This window comes from Hordeum vulgare, chromosome 3H (genome assembly GCF_904849725.1).
Source record: "Hordeum vulgare subsp. vulgare chromosome 3H, MorexV3_pseudomolecules_assembly, whole genome shotgun sequence".
In the NCBI taxonomy this organism is placed as follows: Eukaryota; Viridiplantae; Streptophyta; class Magnoliopsida; order Poales; family Poaceae; genus Hordeum; species Hordeum vulgare.
In genome coordinates this window covers 418,620,353-418,636,374 of record NC_058520.1, presented here as the reverse complement: position 1 = coordinate 418,636,374, position 16,022 = coordinate 418,620,353, and the positions used below count along the sequence as shown (strand labels likewise).

General features: G+C 41.2%; 1 protein-coding gene across 1 annotated transcript; it reads right to left on the bottom strand.

The window, feature by feature from the left end:
* Positions 1 to 4,266: 4,266 nt before the first annotated feature.
* Positions 4,267 to 14,102, bottom strand: LOC123444053 (protein VACUOLELESS1). Its single transcript, XM_045120658.1, has 15 exons — positions 13,050 to 14,102; positions 12,615 to 12,905; positions 10,559 to 10,698; positions 8,913 to 9,018; positions 8,727 to 8,819; positions 8,037 to 8,126; positions 7,820 to 7,933; positions 6,905 to 7,027; positions 6,626 to 6,699; positions 6,486 to 6,540; positions 6,067 to 6,248; positions 5,753 to 5,882; positions 5,574 to 5,676; positions 5,326 to 5,423; positions 4,267 to 4,667 (listed from the first exon to the last, which is right to left on the bottom strand). The coding sequence occupies exons 1-15, from the start codon at positions 13,908 to 13,910 to the stop codon at positions 4,512 to 4,514; spliced, it is 2,616 nt and encodes an 871-aa protein (XP_044976593.1). The 5' UTR covers positions 13,911 to 14,102; the 3' UTR covers positions 4,267 to 4,511.
* Positions 14,103 to 16,022: the final 1,920 nt, after the last annotated feature.

Genomic DNA, 16,022 nt, shown 5'->3' with positions numbered 1-16,022 from the left:
CCCTGAGGTTGTCCTCCCTAATAATCTAGATGTGGTTTTCCATACTCATTCATCACCTCCTCGTTCTAGTCCTAGATCTAAAACAGGGGGCACTGCTGGTTTAGTGAAGGATAGTCCAACCCTTCTCACGAAAAGTAAGCCTTGTGGCTTGTCACATCCCTTTAAAATCCCATGATAGGAGCCTTTTGGAATATGAGGGGTCTAGGGCAACATGGGAAAATGCAGTGCCTTGGAGACTTTCTCCACAATCATAGAGTTGATTTTGTTGGTTTCTTTGAAACTAAAAGGGAGATCATTGATAACCATGTTCTGAAATCCATTGCTTATGGTAGTAACTTTTGCTAGCATACCTTACCTGCTATTAATATTGCTGGTGGCATCCTTGTGGGCCTTAGAATTGACATCTATGAATTTATTGGTTTTATTAACAAAAAATATTGTGTGATAGTTACAATTAAGAATAAAGAGGATGGTTTCTTATGGCATTTTGTTGCAATTTATGGCACTGCTTACAATGAGCAAAAAATTGAGTTCATTGCTGAACTTCATGATGTCATGCACAATTTGGCCTACCCGGTCCTCCTAGGTGGAGATTTTAATTTGGTTAGATCTGTATCTGACAAAAACAATGGAGTGATCAATAACCAGTCAACTCTGCTTTTTAATGATTGGATTAACAAGTGGGGTCTCATGGAGATTAATATTGCTAATAGGAGCTACACGTGGAGTAATAATCAGGATGACCCTATTTTTGCAATGATTGATCGAGTGTTTGTTTCCACATCCTGGGATGCTCACTTCCCATTGACCGTTCTATCTGCGCTACCACGTGTTGGTAGTGATCACACTCTACTCCTTTTAGACACTAAAGCTCAAAGGGTTACCTCCCCCAAACCATTTTGGTTTGAGAAGTGGTGGCTTGACCAGCCAGATTTTAAAGAGCTTGTTTGCAAAACCTCGGCTAACACTGCTTATGTGGGTAAATCTATTGATAACTGGATGAATAAAACTAGGATATTACGAAAAAATATTAAAGGTTCGAGTATCAATCTAGAAGCTGATATGAAAAAGAGGAAGAAAACCCTTCTCCAAGAGTTTGACATTCTTGATGTTTTTTTCTAAAACAAACCGTTTAGACTCCAATGATAAGACTCGTATGGAGGAGATTAAGAGAGAATTAGAAGATATCTGGAAGAAAGAAGAAACTGCCTTGTGGCAGAGGTCCAGAGATAGGAGGATCAAAGATGGTGACAAGAATAATAAATATTTCCATGCTTTACCTAACCATCGCCATAAGGAAAAACACTTATATGAGCTAAATGGGGATGATGGCCCAGTTCATTCCACCAAGGAGATGCTTGATATTTCCACTTCTTTCTACAAGAACCTCTTTGGTTATGAGCATAAACATAATATTTGCTTGGGTCCTTCCTTTTGGAAGGAAGAAGAGATGGTTACCCCTGAGGAGAATGAGGTGTTACAAAGGAATTTCTCTGAGGAGGAAATTAAAGAGGCCATTTTCAGTTCCTATGCACATGGTGCTCAGGACCTGATGGCCTTTCCTTTTTGTTCTATCAATCCTTCTGGGATTTGATTAAATCTGACTTTATGTCCTTAGTTAAAGACTTTGAAGAAGGGAAGCTTGACATTTATAAGTTGAATTTTGCCATTATTGTCCTAATTCCTAAAGAGGCTGATGCCAAGGATATGAAGAAATTCAGACCCATTAGCCTTGGGAATTGTGTTGTTAAGATCCTTACTAAAGCTATGACTACCATACTATCCCCCATTGGGGATAGACTGATTTCTCCCAATCAAACTGCTTTCATCAAAGGGAGATTTATTCTTGAGAGTGTGGTGTTGGCTCATGAGGTAATCCATGAAGTCAAACGATCCAAGACTCAGGGGCTTGTGCTCAAATTAGACTATGAGAAAGCTTATGATAGAGTTAGCTGGGAGTTTCTTTTTGAGATGTTGGAGTCAAGGGGATTTGGGACTAAGTGGATCTCTTGGATTAAGAGTGTTCTCCTGAAAGGTACATTTAGTGTTCGTATTAATGATGTGACTGGCCCATACTTTGTTGGTGGCAAAGGTCTTAAACAAGGGGATCCAATATCTCCCATCCTCTTTAATCTTGTAGCTGATGTCTTTTCTAAAATGTTGGCTAAATCAGCTCAACAAAACCTCATTTCAGGGCTTCTGCCTCATGTGATTAAACGGGGGATTACCAACTTACAATATGCAGATGATACTCTCCTTTTTCTCGAAAACTCTTGTGGAAAAGCCAAAAACTTTAAATGGATCCTCTCTTGTTTTGAAAACCTTTCTAGGATGAAAATCAACTTCCATAAGAGTCATCTGTTAACTATTAACATTGAGAATGAGGAGGCAAAATCCTTTGCCAAAAAAATTAGTTGTAAGGTTGGGTCTTTCCCTATTAAGTACTTGGGTGTGCCCTTGCATTATGACAAATTACGTAGGGAAGATCTCCAACCAATCATTGACAGGATTATTAGATGTATTTCTGGGTGGTTATGCAAACATCTTACCTACAAATGGAAACTGATTCTTCTATGTGCATGCATTGTCAGTATTCCTTCTTACCTTATGGAAGTGATTAAGTTTCCAAAGTGGGCCATTGAGGCCATTAACTCTCAAATGGCACATTTTTTCTGGGGAAATGTAGGGGACCAGCACAAATATCACCTTGCTAATTGGGGATTGATTACTAGGAAGAAATCCTTTGGGGGTTTAGGGCTACCTTACCTTAAGAAGTTTAATATGGCTTTATTAGCCTCATGGGGAAAAAGATTCTTTGACAACCAGAAAAAAGACTGGAAAGATATCATCTCTTTCAAATACAACACTGAATCACCCAATATTCTTTGGTCTAAGCCTGATAATGGATCTTCTTTCTGGAAGAGTGTAACATGGGCTCTTAATGCCTCCAAGACATTCTATAGGTGGAAAATTGGTAATGGTAGGAGTATTAATTTTTGTCATGATGTATGGGTTGGGGATTGTTCCGTGAAGGTTCAATTTTGGGAGTTATTTTACATTTGCAACCAACCTGACTGCAGTGTCTCTCAGGTTTGGGATGGATAGAACTTAAACTTTCATTTAAAAGATGTGTTGATATTAGAGGGATAGATAAATGGAACCAATTACTTGATATTATCCGAAAAAATCATGTGTCTAACTCCCCTGATGTTCCAATATGGATGTTGGAATCAAAGGGGGTACACTCTGTTAAGTCATTCTATAGTGTTATTAACTTGGGGGGGGGGGGGGGGGCTTCTGTCATTGGTGACAAACTATGGAAAAATCTCTGTCCACAGAATATTCATGTTTTCCTTTGGCTAAGTGTGTATAATAAAATACTAACCAGAGATAATTAGCTAAGAGGAAAAATGGTTGAGGATCCTTCTTGCCTATTCTGCTCTGAACTAGAGTGAGTGCAACATATATTCTTTGATTGTATAGTGGCTAAATGCATCTGGAAATTTTTTGGGATTCCTTTCAAATACCAATTATGTCCTGTTTTAAAGACATTTGTGCTTTGTGGCTGGTTCATAAGAAAAAACCAGTTCAGAACATGATTGTGGCTGCCTCCTTATGAAGTATTTGGAGACTAAGAAATGAATTATGTTTTCAGGATCGAACTTGAAAAAGTCTGGACTGCATTCTTGTGAAGCTCGAAGTTTTCTCCGGTAATGGTTTGTTCTCTGCGACACCACACGGGAGGTGGTTCTGCGGCAATTCATCTCTAAACTTGACAAATTTAGAGGGGAACTCCTGCGCATCGTCTGGAGGAGCTGATTCCGCAAGTGCTTGTGTTGCTGTTAAAATAGCTTTTTATTCTGTTTAGAGGTTGTGACTTTGGCTAAATTCTTATTTGAGATATTTTCGTCCTGTGATGGTCTTTGTTAGTTGGAGGGATGTAAACTTGGTCGTCTGAAGCTTCATCAATAAAATGGAGCAGGGGAACCCCTTTCATTAAAAAAAATGATTCCATCATATCTAAGATCAGCTTGGATAGTTCCATTCACGAATTAGGAGAAAACGCCTGGCCTAGCCAGTTTAAGATTCGTATACAAGTACGGGGAGAAACGGGGTGACGAGGATGATCACAAGAGCAGGGAAAGTATTATGCTCTTTTGGTGGCAGAATTAAGTTGGGGGCAGTGAGTTGGGCACATGGTTCGCTGAAACCACATGTCTATAAACTACATATGCCAGCTCGGATAGTTCCATTCACGAATTTGAGTTATGTAAACTTATAATACAGCATAAAGTAAAACTGCATGGTTCACAGGATCGATGGAACCACATGTCTATATTCCACATTTACATTTCAAAACCTCCTATTTGTCCAGCGTCCCCTCCCCTACACATTTTCCATCGCGCTGGAAATCCTCAGTTTCTACAGATGGGGTATTCACAGTGGAGATTCATACACAATGAAAAAGTGAACACAAACATAAGGCATCACGAACTGTGCTTGCACATATCTCAGTACGTTCCTTGGAAAGATAGTCGATCCCGTAGCGTGTCGATAAGAGTATTCTGCGCCAGAGTACTCTTCAGGCGACCAAATAGCTCGTCGCCATTGTTAGCCTCTGATGCTGCCTTTTCAGCTTCATCAGTCATATTGAGACGTGCGTATGCCTGTAGAAGAACCATGACCAAGATCATTAGATGTGCATTTGCATAGGCACAAAAGATATATAAGTGACAATGCACAATAAATTTATTGTTTCCCTCTATTTCCTTTACATTTAAGCGTGAACTGTTCAAGGTTCAGTAGACTGTCGTCTCAGATATTTTATGCTGATGTAATGCTCAAATCAAAATGGCCATGCTATTGCTCTAAAACATAGAAACTATCAATGAGATCTATCGGCCAAATTAGGGATGCAAGCAGACGCGTACATGCCGTCTGCATCCGTCTGTGAAGCCGAAGTCATACTAATTCTCATTACTTTAATATAATTATGCGAGTTCTTATTATGCTTTTGCGGACGCCGTCCGCTTGCATCCCTACGGCCAATCATGTAAACCAGGGTTCATATGGTATTAAACTTTCTATTTGTTTTACCCATGTTCCAGTTGATCTATTCCATCAAATTTCATCCCAGAGTCCTCAACAACCTGTATCTTCCCTAATGCTTACCAGTACTACCTAAAACATTGATCTGGCAAGCTGGATGAACCAAAAATATAAGTAGTTGAAAAGGGCAACAACAGCTTCTGATATGCGAAAAGCTTACTATATGCTCCCTCATTTGTTAGATGACCCGTAAATTTTGGCTATACATAATCATACCTCAGATCTTTCACCAGGATCTGTTAATTTTGGGATATATTTGATAGCTTCCATTTTTTGACCGGCATCAATGCATGCTTCCACGAAAGGTTTATAGCCTGCAAGTAAAAAAAAGGATAATAACATACTAAAAACATATGATATTGTTATGATGAAAATTATAATTTGCATGGAAGAAACATGAATTTGATATTTCTTTAGTACAACGTCACTTCTCATGAAAATAAAAGTCAGATAGGTAAACCTACCTCCTGGTGGTCTCTTCTCTCTCGAGAATGTTTCCAAAGCATCCCAATTACCAACTGTCGCTAAAGCACATGACTTCAACCAGTACCACCTTTTATCAGGAACCTAAGCAGCATAATGAGCATTAGAAAGTCGAAATTACAATATTCATCAGCACTGCCTTTTAAGACATTCTTAATACCTTGAATTCTGATTTCACTTTGACTGCAGCTCGCTCATTTCCCATTACAATACAAGTTTTTATTGTATCACTGACACTAGAACCAACAAATATTGCTTGCTTTGTGGAAACTTCTAGTTGATGCTGCACTCTGAGTAAGAAAAAAGAATCAGGTTCACTTGATGAATCTTTTGATACGAACTGGGCACTGAGCAGAGTCTAGGGCTCATTTGTGGATATTGCATGATACTAACAACCAATTTTTGTAACTTTGTCCAAACAATGAGGCGATAGTGTCCTCAAATTGCAGGGCAGTCTGATAAATAATCTCATACCTTAGCAATTTCCCATGCTCTTCAGCAGATTTGGATTCAAAAAGATGCTCTTTGGTCTCAGCAAAAAGCCTGTGGGCCTGCTCAACGAGCCTCACTTGTGGACCATGGAGAGGAGACCCCTTGCTTGCCATTGGACTCCTCTCCAATTCTCTCGACTCCTTCAACAAAAGGAAGCCAGCATCCTGCAAATTGCTCTCAATGGTTTAGGGAAGCAGAATAAGTCACCCTAGGAGATACTAGCATGTCAAATTTGCCATCTATTCCAACAACTATATAGATGAGCTGATTGCTTAGTTCATGGGAGGCAAAAATATCTCACTGTGCTTATTTAAAAAGTTATTCACTGAATAATACGGAAAATGGTATTTAGGACACATTAGAATAATGGACAGTAACAGGTTATCACATATGCAACCTACTTGGAGTCTCCCTGTTGATAGAAAGAAGTCCTTCAAAGCTTCATGCTTAGAGTGTCTGCATAATAGAGACATGGAACCATATTCAACACAGCTATACATTTAACAGAAGAACCAGAAACATGACGAGTGCAGTGCATCACCTTGCATATGCTATGAACAAATCTCTAGCTAAAGGCCTTGCGTTGATTACACCAAAAAATTCCAAAGGAGCGCTCTGTAAAATAAAATAAAATAATGTCAACGAACATCAACAAGAACTTAATGAGTGGAAGCCATTTTTGTCCCAGTTCCCAAAAACAAGTTAGAAGATCAAAGGTGGCACATCCATAATTACAGCATGCTCATAGTTGGCTCATATTGATTCTCTGCAGCAATAACTTATCTGGACGTAATTAGAAAGTGAGGGAGATTTAATTTACCTTTTCTACAGATATCTTCTGCCAGATATGGAAAAGCACAAGGTACACAAGATCAGTATCACCGCTCTCAATTGACTTTTGTAATGCTTTGTCTTGTTCATCGATGCTTAGCAACAAAGGAATCTACAAAAGAAAATAAAAATGAGAGGACAGCAAATACTATTGTTTATTCATTTCTTTCTTTCTTTCTTTTTTTGCTAGTTCGTACGCAATTAATTACAAACCTCTCCTATTTCTAATACAGTCTTGCAGTATATTAGCAGCTTGTAAGATACAAGACCAGCTGCAGCCATGGGGCAGCCCACAACAAAAAATCATCTACAAAATGGAGGTTGGTTGATTGCACCAAGAAATCGATATTTTATCAGGAGAACTCTTAATGCACTAATGCAGTTATTACATGATTACATCCTAGCCACCTCCACTTAAACCTGACTAGAAGGACAACCATGATACTTCTATTCAAACAGTAGTCTGAGCAACCATGCCACTTGGTTGTACACACTATCATCTTCCTACCTGAAGCCTCGAGTCCTGACAACCAAAATTATCAGAGTAGAATTTACTCTGACCTTTTTTTTGCTTTATGTTTGTAGGAAGCTGCCAAGTTCATGTTCTTAATCTAATGCATACATTGAAAAGTATGATGTGTCATAATTCAAAAGATCCTTACCCCTGTCCCACCTATATGGCATACTCAATTTGGAACTATATTCTCATATTTAGGAAGAGAAGAAGGATGGTGCAAACATATGAAGATAATGACAACATGTTACATGAACAATCAAAGCTGTTACCTAAATATCCAAAGCCCAAGAAAGTGCTAAAAGGCCTGATTGCTACCTTAATAAGTTATATGTGTCCACCTTACTCACAAGCCAGAAAAAAAAATCCTTAAGCCAAAAGAAAACTTGCCTGCTTCGAGGACTGGGACTCATGGTCAACGAGCAAGGCAGCCAACTTACGCCGGCCGCTGTTATCTGCATGAGCTGCCACTGCAGCATACGATATACCTTTGCATAACCTGAGCTACAATATGAAAGAAATGCAAGGGGGGGGGGGGGCATGCAATTGCATAAGTATTGACAGGTAACATCATCAATTATCAGGTCTGACTACAAGAAACACAAACCTTGTCAAGCAAACCTTCAAGAAGAACTACATCTGGAATTGCAGCTGAGGCTGCTATCTTCTCACATGCCCAATGCATAATCACAACCTCCTATAAAAGATGCAAGTGCAAATGGAACTGGTATTACTTACCAAATAGAATTATTGCAGTTAGTGCAAGAATTTCACAGCATCCTATCATCTTGCACAACCAAGTGGAAGTATCCCCACTGGTACAACTAAGACCTCACAGGACTACACGATAATAAAACGACCTCACAGGACTACCAGCTACTTTGCAAAATAGCAAGCCTAGACCAGCTTATAGTTCAAAAAACGACCTCAAACGACCCTGAGATTCATCCATAAAAGTTCTAACAAGCAAAAAAAAAAGAACAAATTTAGTAATTGGGTATTTAGTAATCCTTCGTCCCCCAAAAAAACTAAATAGAAAGGTGAACGGATTTTCACTGTGCATGTGGTGAGTTCTTAAGAACAAGATTATGTAACGGTTAACACAGTACTTATCTACTCCCTCCGTCCCAAAATTCTTGCCTTAACTTTGTCTAGAAATGGATGTATCTAAATACTAAAACTTGACTAGATACATTCATATTTAAACAAATGTAAGACAAGAATTTTGGGACGGAGGGAGTATATCAGAGCACAAATCACAACAGAAAAAGGTGAAGGAGAAGAAAAAGGCGGTTACCGGATTCAGGTTAAGGTACTCAGAGATGCGAAGTGCCAAAAGATGTTGATTAGCATTAATCAGACGTCCAACGAGCACAGCTGCAGTAAGCAGCTAAGGAACACAAAAGGCAAACAGACCCATAAGACATATAAGCTAACAAAGATAAAGGAAATGTTCAATAATAATTCTGACAGCAATACAAACTTTGTACTGCTTCACGGTAAGCGGCATTCCAATCTCAGGGTCACGAACAGCATTTAGAACCCGTAAAATTTTGCACATTTCTTGAAAGCGTCCGTGTGGAAATCGACTGCCAAAGCCAACTGGGTATCAATACCAAGTTCAAATATCAGCAATAAATTACTCTATAAAAATAGAAATAAAGTAATGATTGTTGGTGGTAATTTAATAAGATGGTATATGTTTTGTATGACAGAACTAGCGAGCTATAACATCCCAATCTTGCAAGATGCATGAGGTTTGACAGTAGCAGCAGCGCATCATATACTATCCAAGTTAAAACATTTTTTTTTTTTTTTTTTTTTGAAACGAGGCAAAAGCTTTGCCTTATATTGATAAAGAAGGAGCAAGAACAACAGCAAGGTGGGGATGGCTTAGGCCATCCCAAAGGAAAAGGAAAAAACAAAAACAACAAACAGATCAGCCCACAAGATCCGCCAGGTTTTTTGCTCCCGCTAGAATCCAATCTTTTGCTACCTCTCTTATCTTGTGCATGACCACCACCGGCAGAGAGGATTTCTTGTTGAAGACTCTCTCATATAACATACACTATTACGTCCTCCTGGTTGCAAGGATTATCAAAGGTGGTCGACAAATCCAGGAAGTTCAGATATGTAAGGACGTGATGCGATAAGCAAAATACTTGGCCTAAATTTTTTAAATACTCTTCCTTACTATGGTTAGACAATCTGGAGAAGCTAAGCCGCAAACTTTTGTAGGCTCACTAGAAGACCTTAAGCTCCACCAGGTTGAGAATGGTTTTACTATAGTGGAAAAGGAAGTAGATAAGAATAAGAATTGGCCTAAATCAGCGAACATATGCATTCTTTGTCTAAACAATGGGAAGTAGATAAGAAAATCATTGAACATCACCGCATCAATTAAGCTCTCCTCCCGCATTTTCCATGGTTTATAAATAAGAATTGGAAATGTTAACGATGCTAGTTAAGTTAGTTCCCTAAGCAATCCAACATTCATGCACATATGATTGGATTTGTTCATCTGTATGTAGCAGTGCCACAGCAGCGTAAAGAAGAATTTACTGGAGTTGATGCCACAAATACTATGGAGGCACTGATTGAAAACTAGGGAATTATACGTCTGAGTGTTTCACAGGGGAATATCTTCCAACAAAGATACTAAGGGATTAAGGGCTTACTGCATTTTACAACGTGTATACTTTTTTTCACATAAGCACAAGATACTGGTATACTTTATTAAAGAGACTCGCCTTTTCATTTTACTAGGTGTATAAATGGAGAGGGTATATGTTAATTTCAGATTAAGTTTTACCTATGAAGGCTATATAGTGTTCATATAGATTCAGCTTGGCATTAGTAAGTGATAACTAATATGTACTGGTTCTGCAACAGTAAGGACAGGGCTGGCGCAGTGGTGAAGTACTCCCCACTTGTGCCAAGAGGTCCTGGGTTTGACGTGGCCTCTCTACATTGCACTGTGCAGGGCCAAGGCGTGCCTCGTATAATCCTTCCCCAGACCCCACCTGGTGTGGGAGCTTCTAGCACTGGGTCTGTCCTTTATGCAATTGCTTGCAATAAGGAAAAAACAAAGATGTAAAAACAGCATCCCAAAGACAGACAAAAAATAACCTGCAGAAAGCTAGACCATAAGTCGCAGCTCTCAGTAATGTATGTTGGCGTGAAACATCGAATTCATATCCAGCAGCATCAATACATGCTTCAATCGCCTCGGGCAAGGAAGATGATATTAGCTGATAGTTATCATAAGCCTGCGAGTATAGATCTTCGTTAATGTCCCAACTTTGGTTTTCAAGGGAAAGAGGACCTATTTATGAGATGACATAAGAACTATTTCCAAAATGGTTGACAATGTTTTTATAGTATTTAGATATCAAACAGCGCGGATATAATTCACAAGTCGCACATGTTGAACGCCATAAAGTGCACTCTAATAAAAATGATGATTATGTGGACTTTCAGTAAATGCCAATAAAATATGAAATAAACAGGGCCCAATATATGATACCTTACCATGTATGTGTAAGATTGCACAGGAACAATGAGAGGTAGGATGGTCAAATAAAAATTGTTCATGTTCTTTAGGACTCCCTATATTAAAATTACTTGTAGCTATAGCTCCCAACACATAGAACAAGGATGAAATTGAAGTCTTAGTTTTCCTGTGACCTTCCCCTGTTAATTGAATAGGCATCTCTCTAGCAGCACCATTACCAATAACTCAATAAGAAATTTCTAGGAGTATTGGATGGAAAGTGTTGCCTCCAAAAAAAATGACAAGTATTCCAACCAAACCAACTACTTAAAACAACATCTGCATTGGAATAGAGGTAGTATTGAGGTAGGCACCACGACCAAAAAATGCATATTGTTCAGTTCCCTATGTCACCTAAATAATTTGTGTGACAGAACTCAACATTTGAGGGAAAAGTATTGGCAAAATAAAATTAGCTTGTAGGAGCCCTTCAAAGTATTGCACTGACTAAACCCCACATGGACCATGCTCGCTCGGAATTGCGTAACATCGATATCATCCTTGTCCTAATTCCCTTTGCAATAATTTTAGCTATATTCTTGGTTGCATAGCCCACTAATAAATGAAAGTATTAAAGTAATTAATTCAACTATGGTTTGATTAAAATATTTTCCACCTTGATTTTTCATTATGTAGCATAGCACAGGCATCTACTAGTGGTCCCACATATTTTGAGCATTCGAAACATTTATACAAAGTCATCTCAGTGAGTAAATCAAACATAACTAACTTTCTAATGACCTAATGTCAGTGCATAAGTTACTTTGTGACTAGTCCAGAGTTCTTGGTGAAGAAATAGTGTGAATGATCCAAATGCTCATCCAAAGAAATGCACCTCGACATGCTTGGACACACAATACCATCACATATATGTCGACTTAATACAAATCAAGTAGTTTAATTATGCCCACTATAAGTTGTTAGATGCTTATTCTAGTGTCAGACTTGTCATATGTCAATTACCTCTATAGTTGGTTCATATGGAGTCATGTTGAACGTTATACCCGTGTGGATGGATATATTCATATTTGCTTGTTGTCCCGTGTGGATGGATATATATTAGCTCTACGACAAACAAAGCTTGTTGCCGATGTCTTTATTAAAAGAAAAGGGGAACTCTGCCAAAATTTCTAACTATACCTAGACTAGACTTATTCGTATTTACCTTAGCATGGTAGCATTCATTGAAGTCCATGCCAGATGCCAGTGTTGTGACATGAATCCAATCTACCAACAAATTGGAAAGGAGGAGAGTCCAGGAAGAGTAAAACACTAGGGGAACAATTTATGGGAACTAGGAGAGCTCGGATCAGATTTAGTTAAGTGGTTGAGCCGTTGGGATTACTTGGAGTCCTAGTTGTAATTGGACTCCAATCATGTTAAGTCCAGTCTAGTTTACCCCTTTGAAGGATTCAGTATCTTAATACAGCCAAGCAAGACAAAATAATCATCTCTATTTTCTATCTCTTGGGTAATTATCTCGGCGCGAATCATGGTGCACATCATCTCAAGTGACTACATACTACACCTAAGAATTAAGCTAGCAACAAGTGGATGGCAGAAGTAAAAGACAGATGTGCTATACCATTAAAGTCGCACATTATATACATAAGAACAGGAATTAAACATTACCTTGGCACTTTGTTTGTCGTAGTGATCTCTAGCATCATACAGTAATGCTGCTGGAGACATGCTTCCAATGCCAAAAATTGATGTAGTAGAATCTGGAACTCGGTGTAGAAATTCCATACTTGAATTTGAGAGGATTCTTACACCATCACACTCTGGAATGAGCATTACAGGTTCATCATAATTGTATTGCACTGGATCTCCATTGGGTCCAACCATCAAAAGCACTTCAGACCAGTAAAGGAGCACACTGTCCAACCCACACCAAGCTATTTGATCCGGTGGTAATGCAGACTACAAGATTACAAAAATACCAGTGAATAATTGTGCAAAAGATAACTCCCGCAAATTCATGCTAGACAATGATCGAATGCACCAGTGTTAGCACATAATTGGATACATATTACAGAGAAACAGTGCAGCACATCCGATACTTACATCACACTCATACTCGAATATGATCCTGGAGAAATCCGTGGGGATTACGAGCAAGCGCCCATCATGTGCAAACGCTGCAAGCAGCTTTCCGTTTGGTGACACCGCCATTTTCTGCACGGGTCCAATCTCCAGGGCCTCTCCGAGCACCTGCACGCCATCCTCGTCAACTGCCACTACCCGATCGCCAACTGCAAGCAGAACCTCTGGACTCCCGGACATGACGAACTGTGGCTCCACCACGGCCATGCACAGCACCTGCTCGTCCTCGGCAACGCCCGGGTCGGCGAGCTCCCGCGGGTGGGGGTCGTCGACCTCGATGTCGGTGGTGACCACGACGCGGTTGTCCTCGGTGAGGATAGCCACGCCGCCTCCCCAGAAAACAGCATCGGCGACGCCACCTGAGGCAGGCGGCAGCAGGGGTACGGGGCTGGAGCTAGTAATGGGATTCAGATCGGGGAGGCGGAAACGGAGGAGGGAACCATCGGAGAGCAGGGCGAGGAGGTTGAGGGAGCTGGAGAAGGCGAGGGAGTGGAGGCGGGGGAGGTGGGGCGTCCAAGGGGAGGAGGCGAGTGGGTGGCCGGATGAGGAGAAGAGGAGGAGGCGACGGCGCGAGGGCTCGGAGTGGAGCTGCACGATCTTGGAGTCGTCGCGGACGGCGGCAATCGGGCCGCCGAACGGAGCGGCGGCGACGATGTGGGTCGAGAGGTCGAGGCGGCCGACCCCGGAGCTGCCGCCACCGGAGGAGGAGGCGGTGGTGGTGGCCGGGGAGGACCAGGGGAGGGGGGAGTAGATGGTGACGCGGCGGTAGAAACGGTCGGAGAGGAGGTCCCACTCCGCCGCGACGGAGATGGAGGAGGACATCGGCCGCGGCGAGGTCGGAGCGCGGCCGGATCGCGCACGAGCCGGGGATGGAAGGGGGTTGTAGCTGAACTGTCCGGGGAACCGAGTTTAGGACGGATTGGCCGCTGACATCTGATGATCTTCCCTTTGCTTGATCCTCTTGGTTCCCTCGGCTCGTTGTATTGTTTTGTTTGTCTCTCCTGAATCGTTCTTTTTCTCAAATTTATAATTGATTCACCGACCTCTTAAACTTATTTCAGAAAAAACCTTCAAACAGTTTTTCTTCTAAAAAATCATTCAAACAGCTTGTTATTTATAAAATCTGATTTAAGTTAGTATAAAGTTGAGTCACTTATTTTAGAACGGAGGAATATGTTATTGTAGAAGTCAGACTGTTCCATGTTTCTAATACATTTGGTAATGTCAAGCACTCACCGGTTTAGTGTTTATACTAGCAGCTTCCAAAATAAATTGTTGGAAAGACGAGTGAAGCAATCAAGTTTGAAAAAGGGTCATTTACACAAGGGCACTCATCTACGCCGGCGGAGCGACCTGAAAATTTCGTCCGGTCACGCACGACCTGTCAGATCGAACCATGTTAGATCGTCAGATCCCCTTTCCTTTCTTCCCCAATGCGCACTGGATTCATGTGAACAGTAGGAGAGGCGCCACCCAGCTTGCCAACTCCCCCTGTGCGTCGTTGCCCACTCCATCCATCTCTCTTGTCGCTGCCCCGTCGTCCATCTCCGTCGTGGTTTCCATCTGTTTCGTCGCCTCTTGTGTTCCTCTTGGGTTCCTCACCGGCTCTGGTGGAGATGGTCGCAACTCTGATGGCGACGGTCGTCGGCCGCAACACCCATTGGCAGGCTTGCAGTGTATCTTGCCTCTGTTGCAGCACTTTGGTGCGTCGCCCTGCCCTCGCTGTCGATGCTCGCTACATGAGTTTCCGCAAACAAAAATGGCCATGAGTCGCATCATAAAACAGATGTAGCAGAAAAAATGTCGGTCGTAGCAAAAAGGAATGGCGGTTGGAGCAAAAACGCCGTCGTCGTCGTGGGTTGCAACTCGCCATGAATGGATGTAGCAAAAACATTTGCCGGTTGTAGCAAAATGAAACACCGGTTGTAGCAAAAATCGCAACATCATGTGCGATGTAGCAAAATGCGACACCGGTGGTAGCAAAATGCGACACCGGTGGTAGCAAAATGCCATGTCGGTTGTAGCAATTTTTATGAAGCATGTAGCAAATTACCTGAAAGTTACAGCTCCGCTCGTCATGGAGAAGTTGAGACAGAAAGAGGGATGCAGCTCGCCATGTTGGTGGTTGTAGCAAAATGTAACACCGGTTGTAGCAAAATTCAATGTCGGTTGAAGCATGTAGCAAATTACGCCTACGACCATGGACGCAACTTCGCCGGCCATGCCATGGCAACGAGCGTTGGTTGCCGCTCGGTAGCGTTGGTGGATGGACGGTTGCTCGTCGGAGCAGCACAGGCAGGTGGATGGCGGTTGCTCGTCGGAGTAGCGCGGGCAGGTGCTCGTTGGAGCAGCACGGGCAGGTGGACGGTGGCCGCTCGTCGAAGCAGCACAGGCAAATGGATGAGGACAAGGGAATAAGAAAGAAATGACTGGTGATGCGGAGAGGATAAGGACGGAGCGTTTAGAAGTGGGTGGGTCTGTTGCCAGCATGAAAGCGACCGGCTGAAACGTTCGGCCGGCTGTAAACGTTTACCTTTACAGAAGAAATAATACTCATAGACATAACACAACTTTTTTTTCCTTTGTATTTTGAGAATAGCCGAGCTTTATTAATTTGTAATAGAGTGTGCTTCCTAGTTTTAGAGGCCACGTAATTAATTGAGGTATTTATTAAAAATCGAGTCACTTGATTTTGACCGGAACAATAATTTTTTAGAGCTCTTTCATTCTATTATTTTAATTTGCAATGCTCCTAAATTTTAGAGTTATTTCATATGATTGAGGTATTCAATTTTAAGTTTGGTTTACATTTTGACTCGGTTAATGGTCTTTTCAGATCAATTGACAACAATCGGTTTATAAAAACATATCAATACCACACACCCTCTCCTCACATAGAAAAATAAGAGCAGACATGTGACACTGTAACATCAA

Bases quoted from the DNA above. Each gene is read 5' to 3' on its own strand.
- LOC123444053 (XM_045120658.1), bottom strand. From the start codon at position 13,910: ATGTCCTCCTCCATCTCCGTCGCGGCGGAGTGGGACCTCCTCTCCGAC. The intron at 5,424-5,573 runs GTAGGTTTACCT...TTTTACTTGCAG, and splicing joins AGAGAAGAGACCACCAGGAG to GCTATAAACCTTTCGTGGAA. The intron at 4,668-5,325 runs GTATGATTATGT...GTTCTTCTACAG, and splicing joins ATCCTGGTGAAAGATCTGAG to GCATACGCACGTCTCAATAT.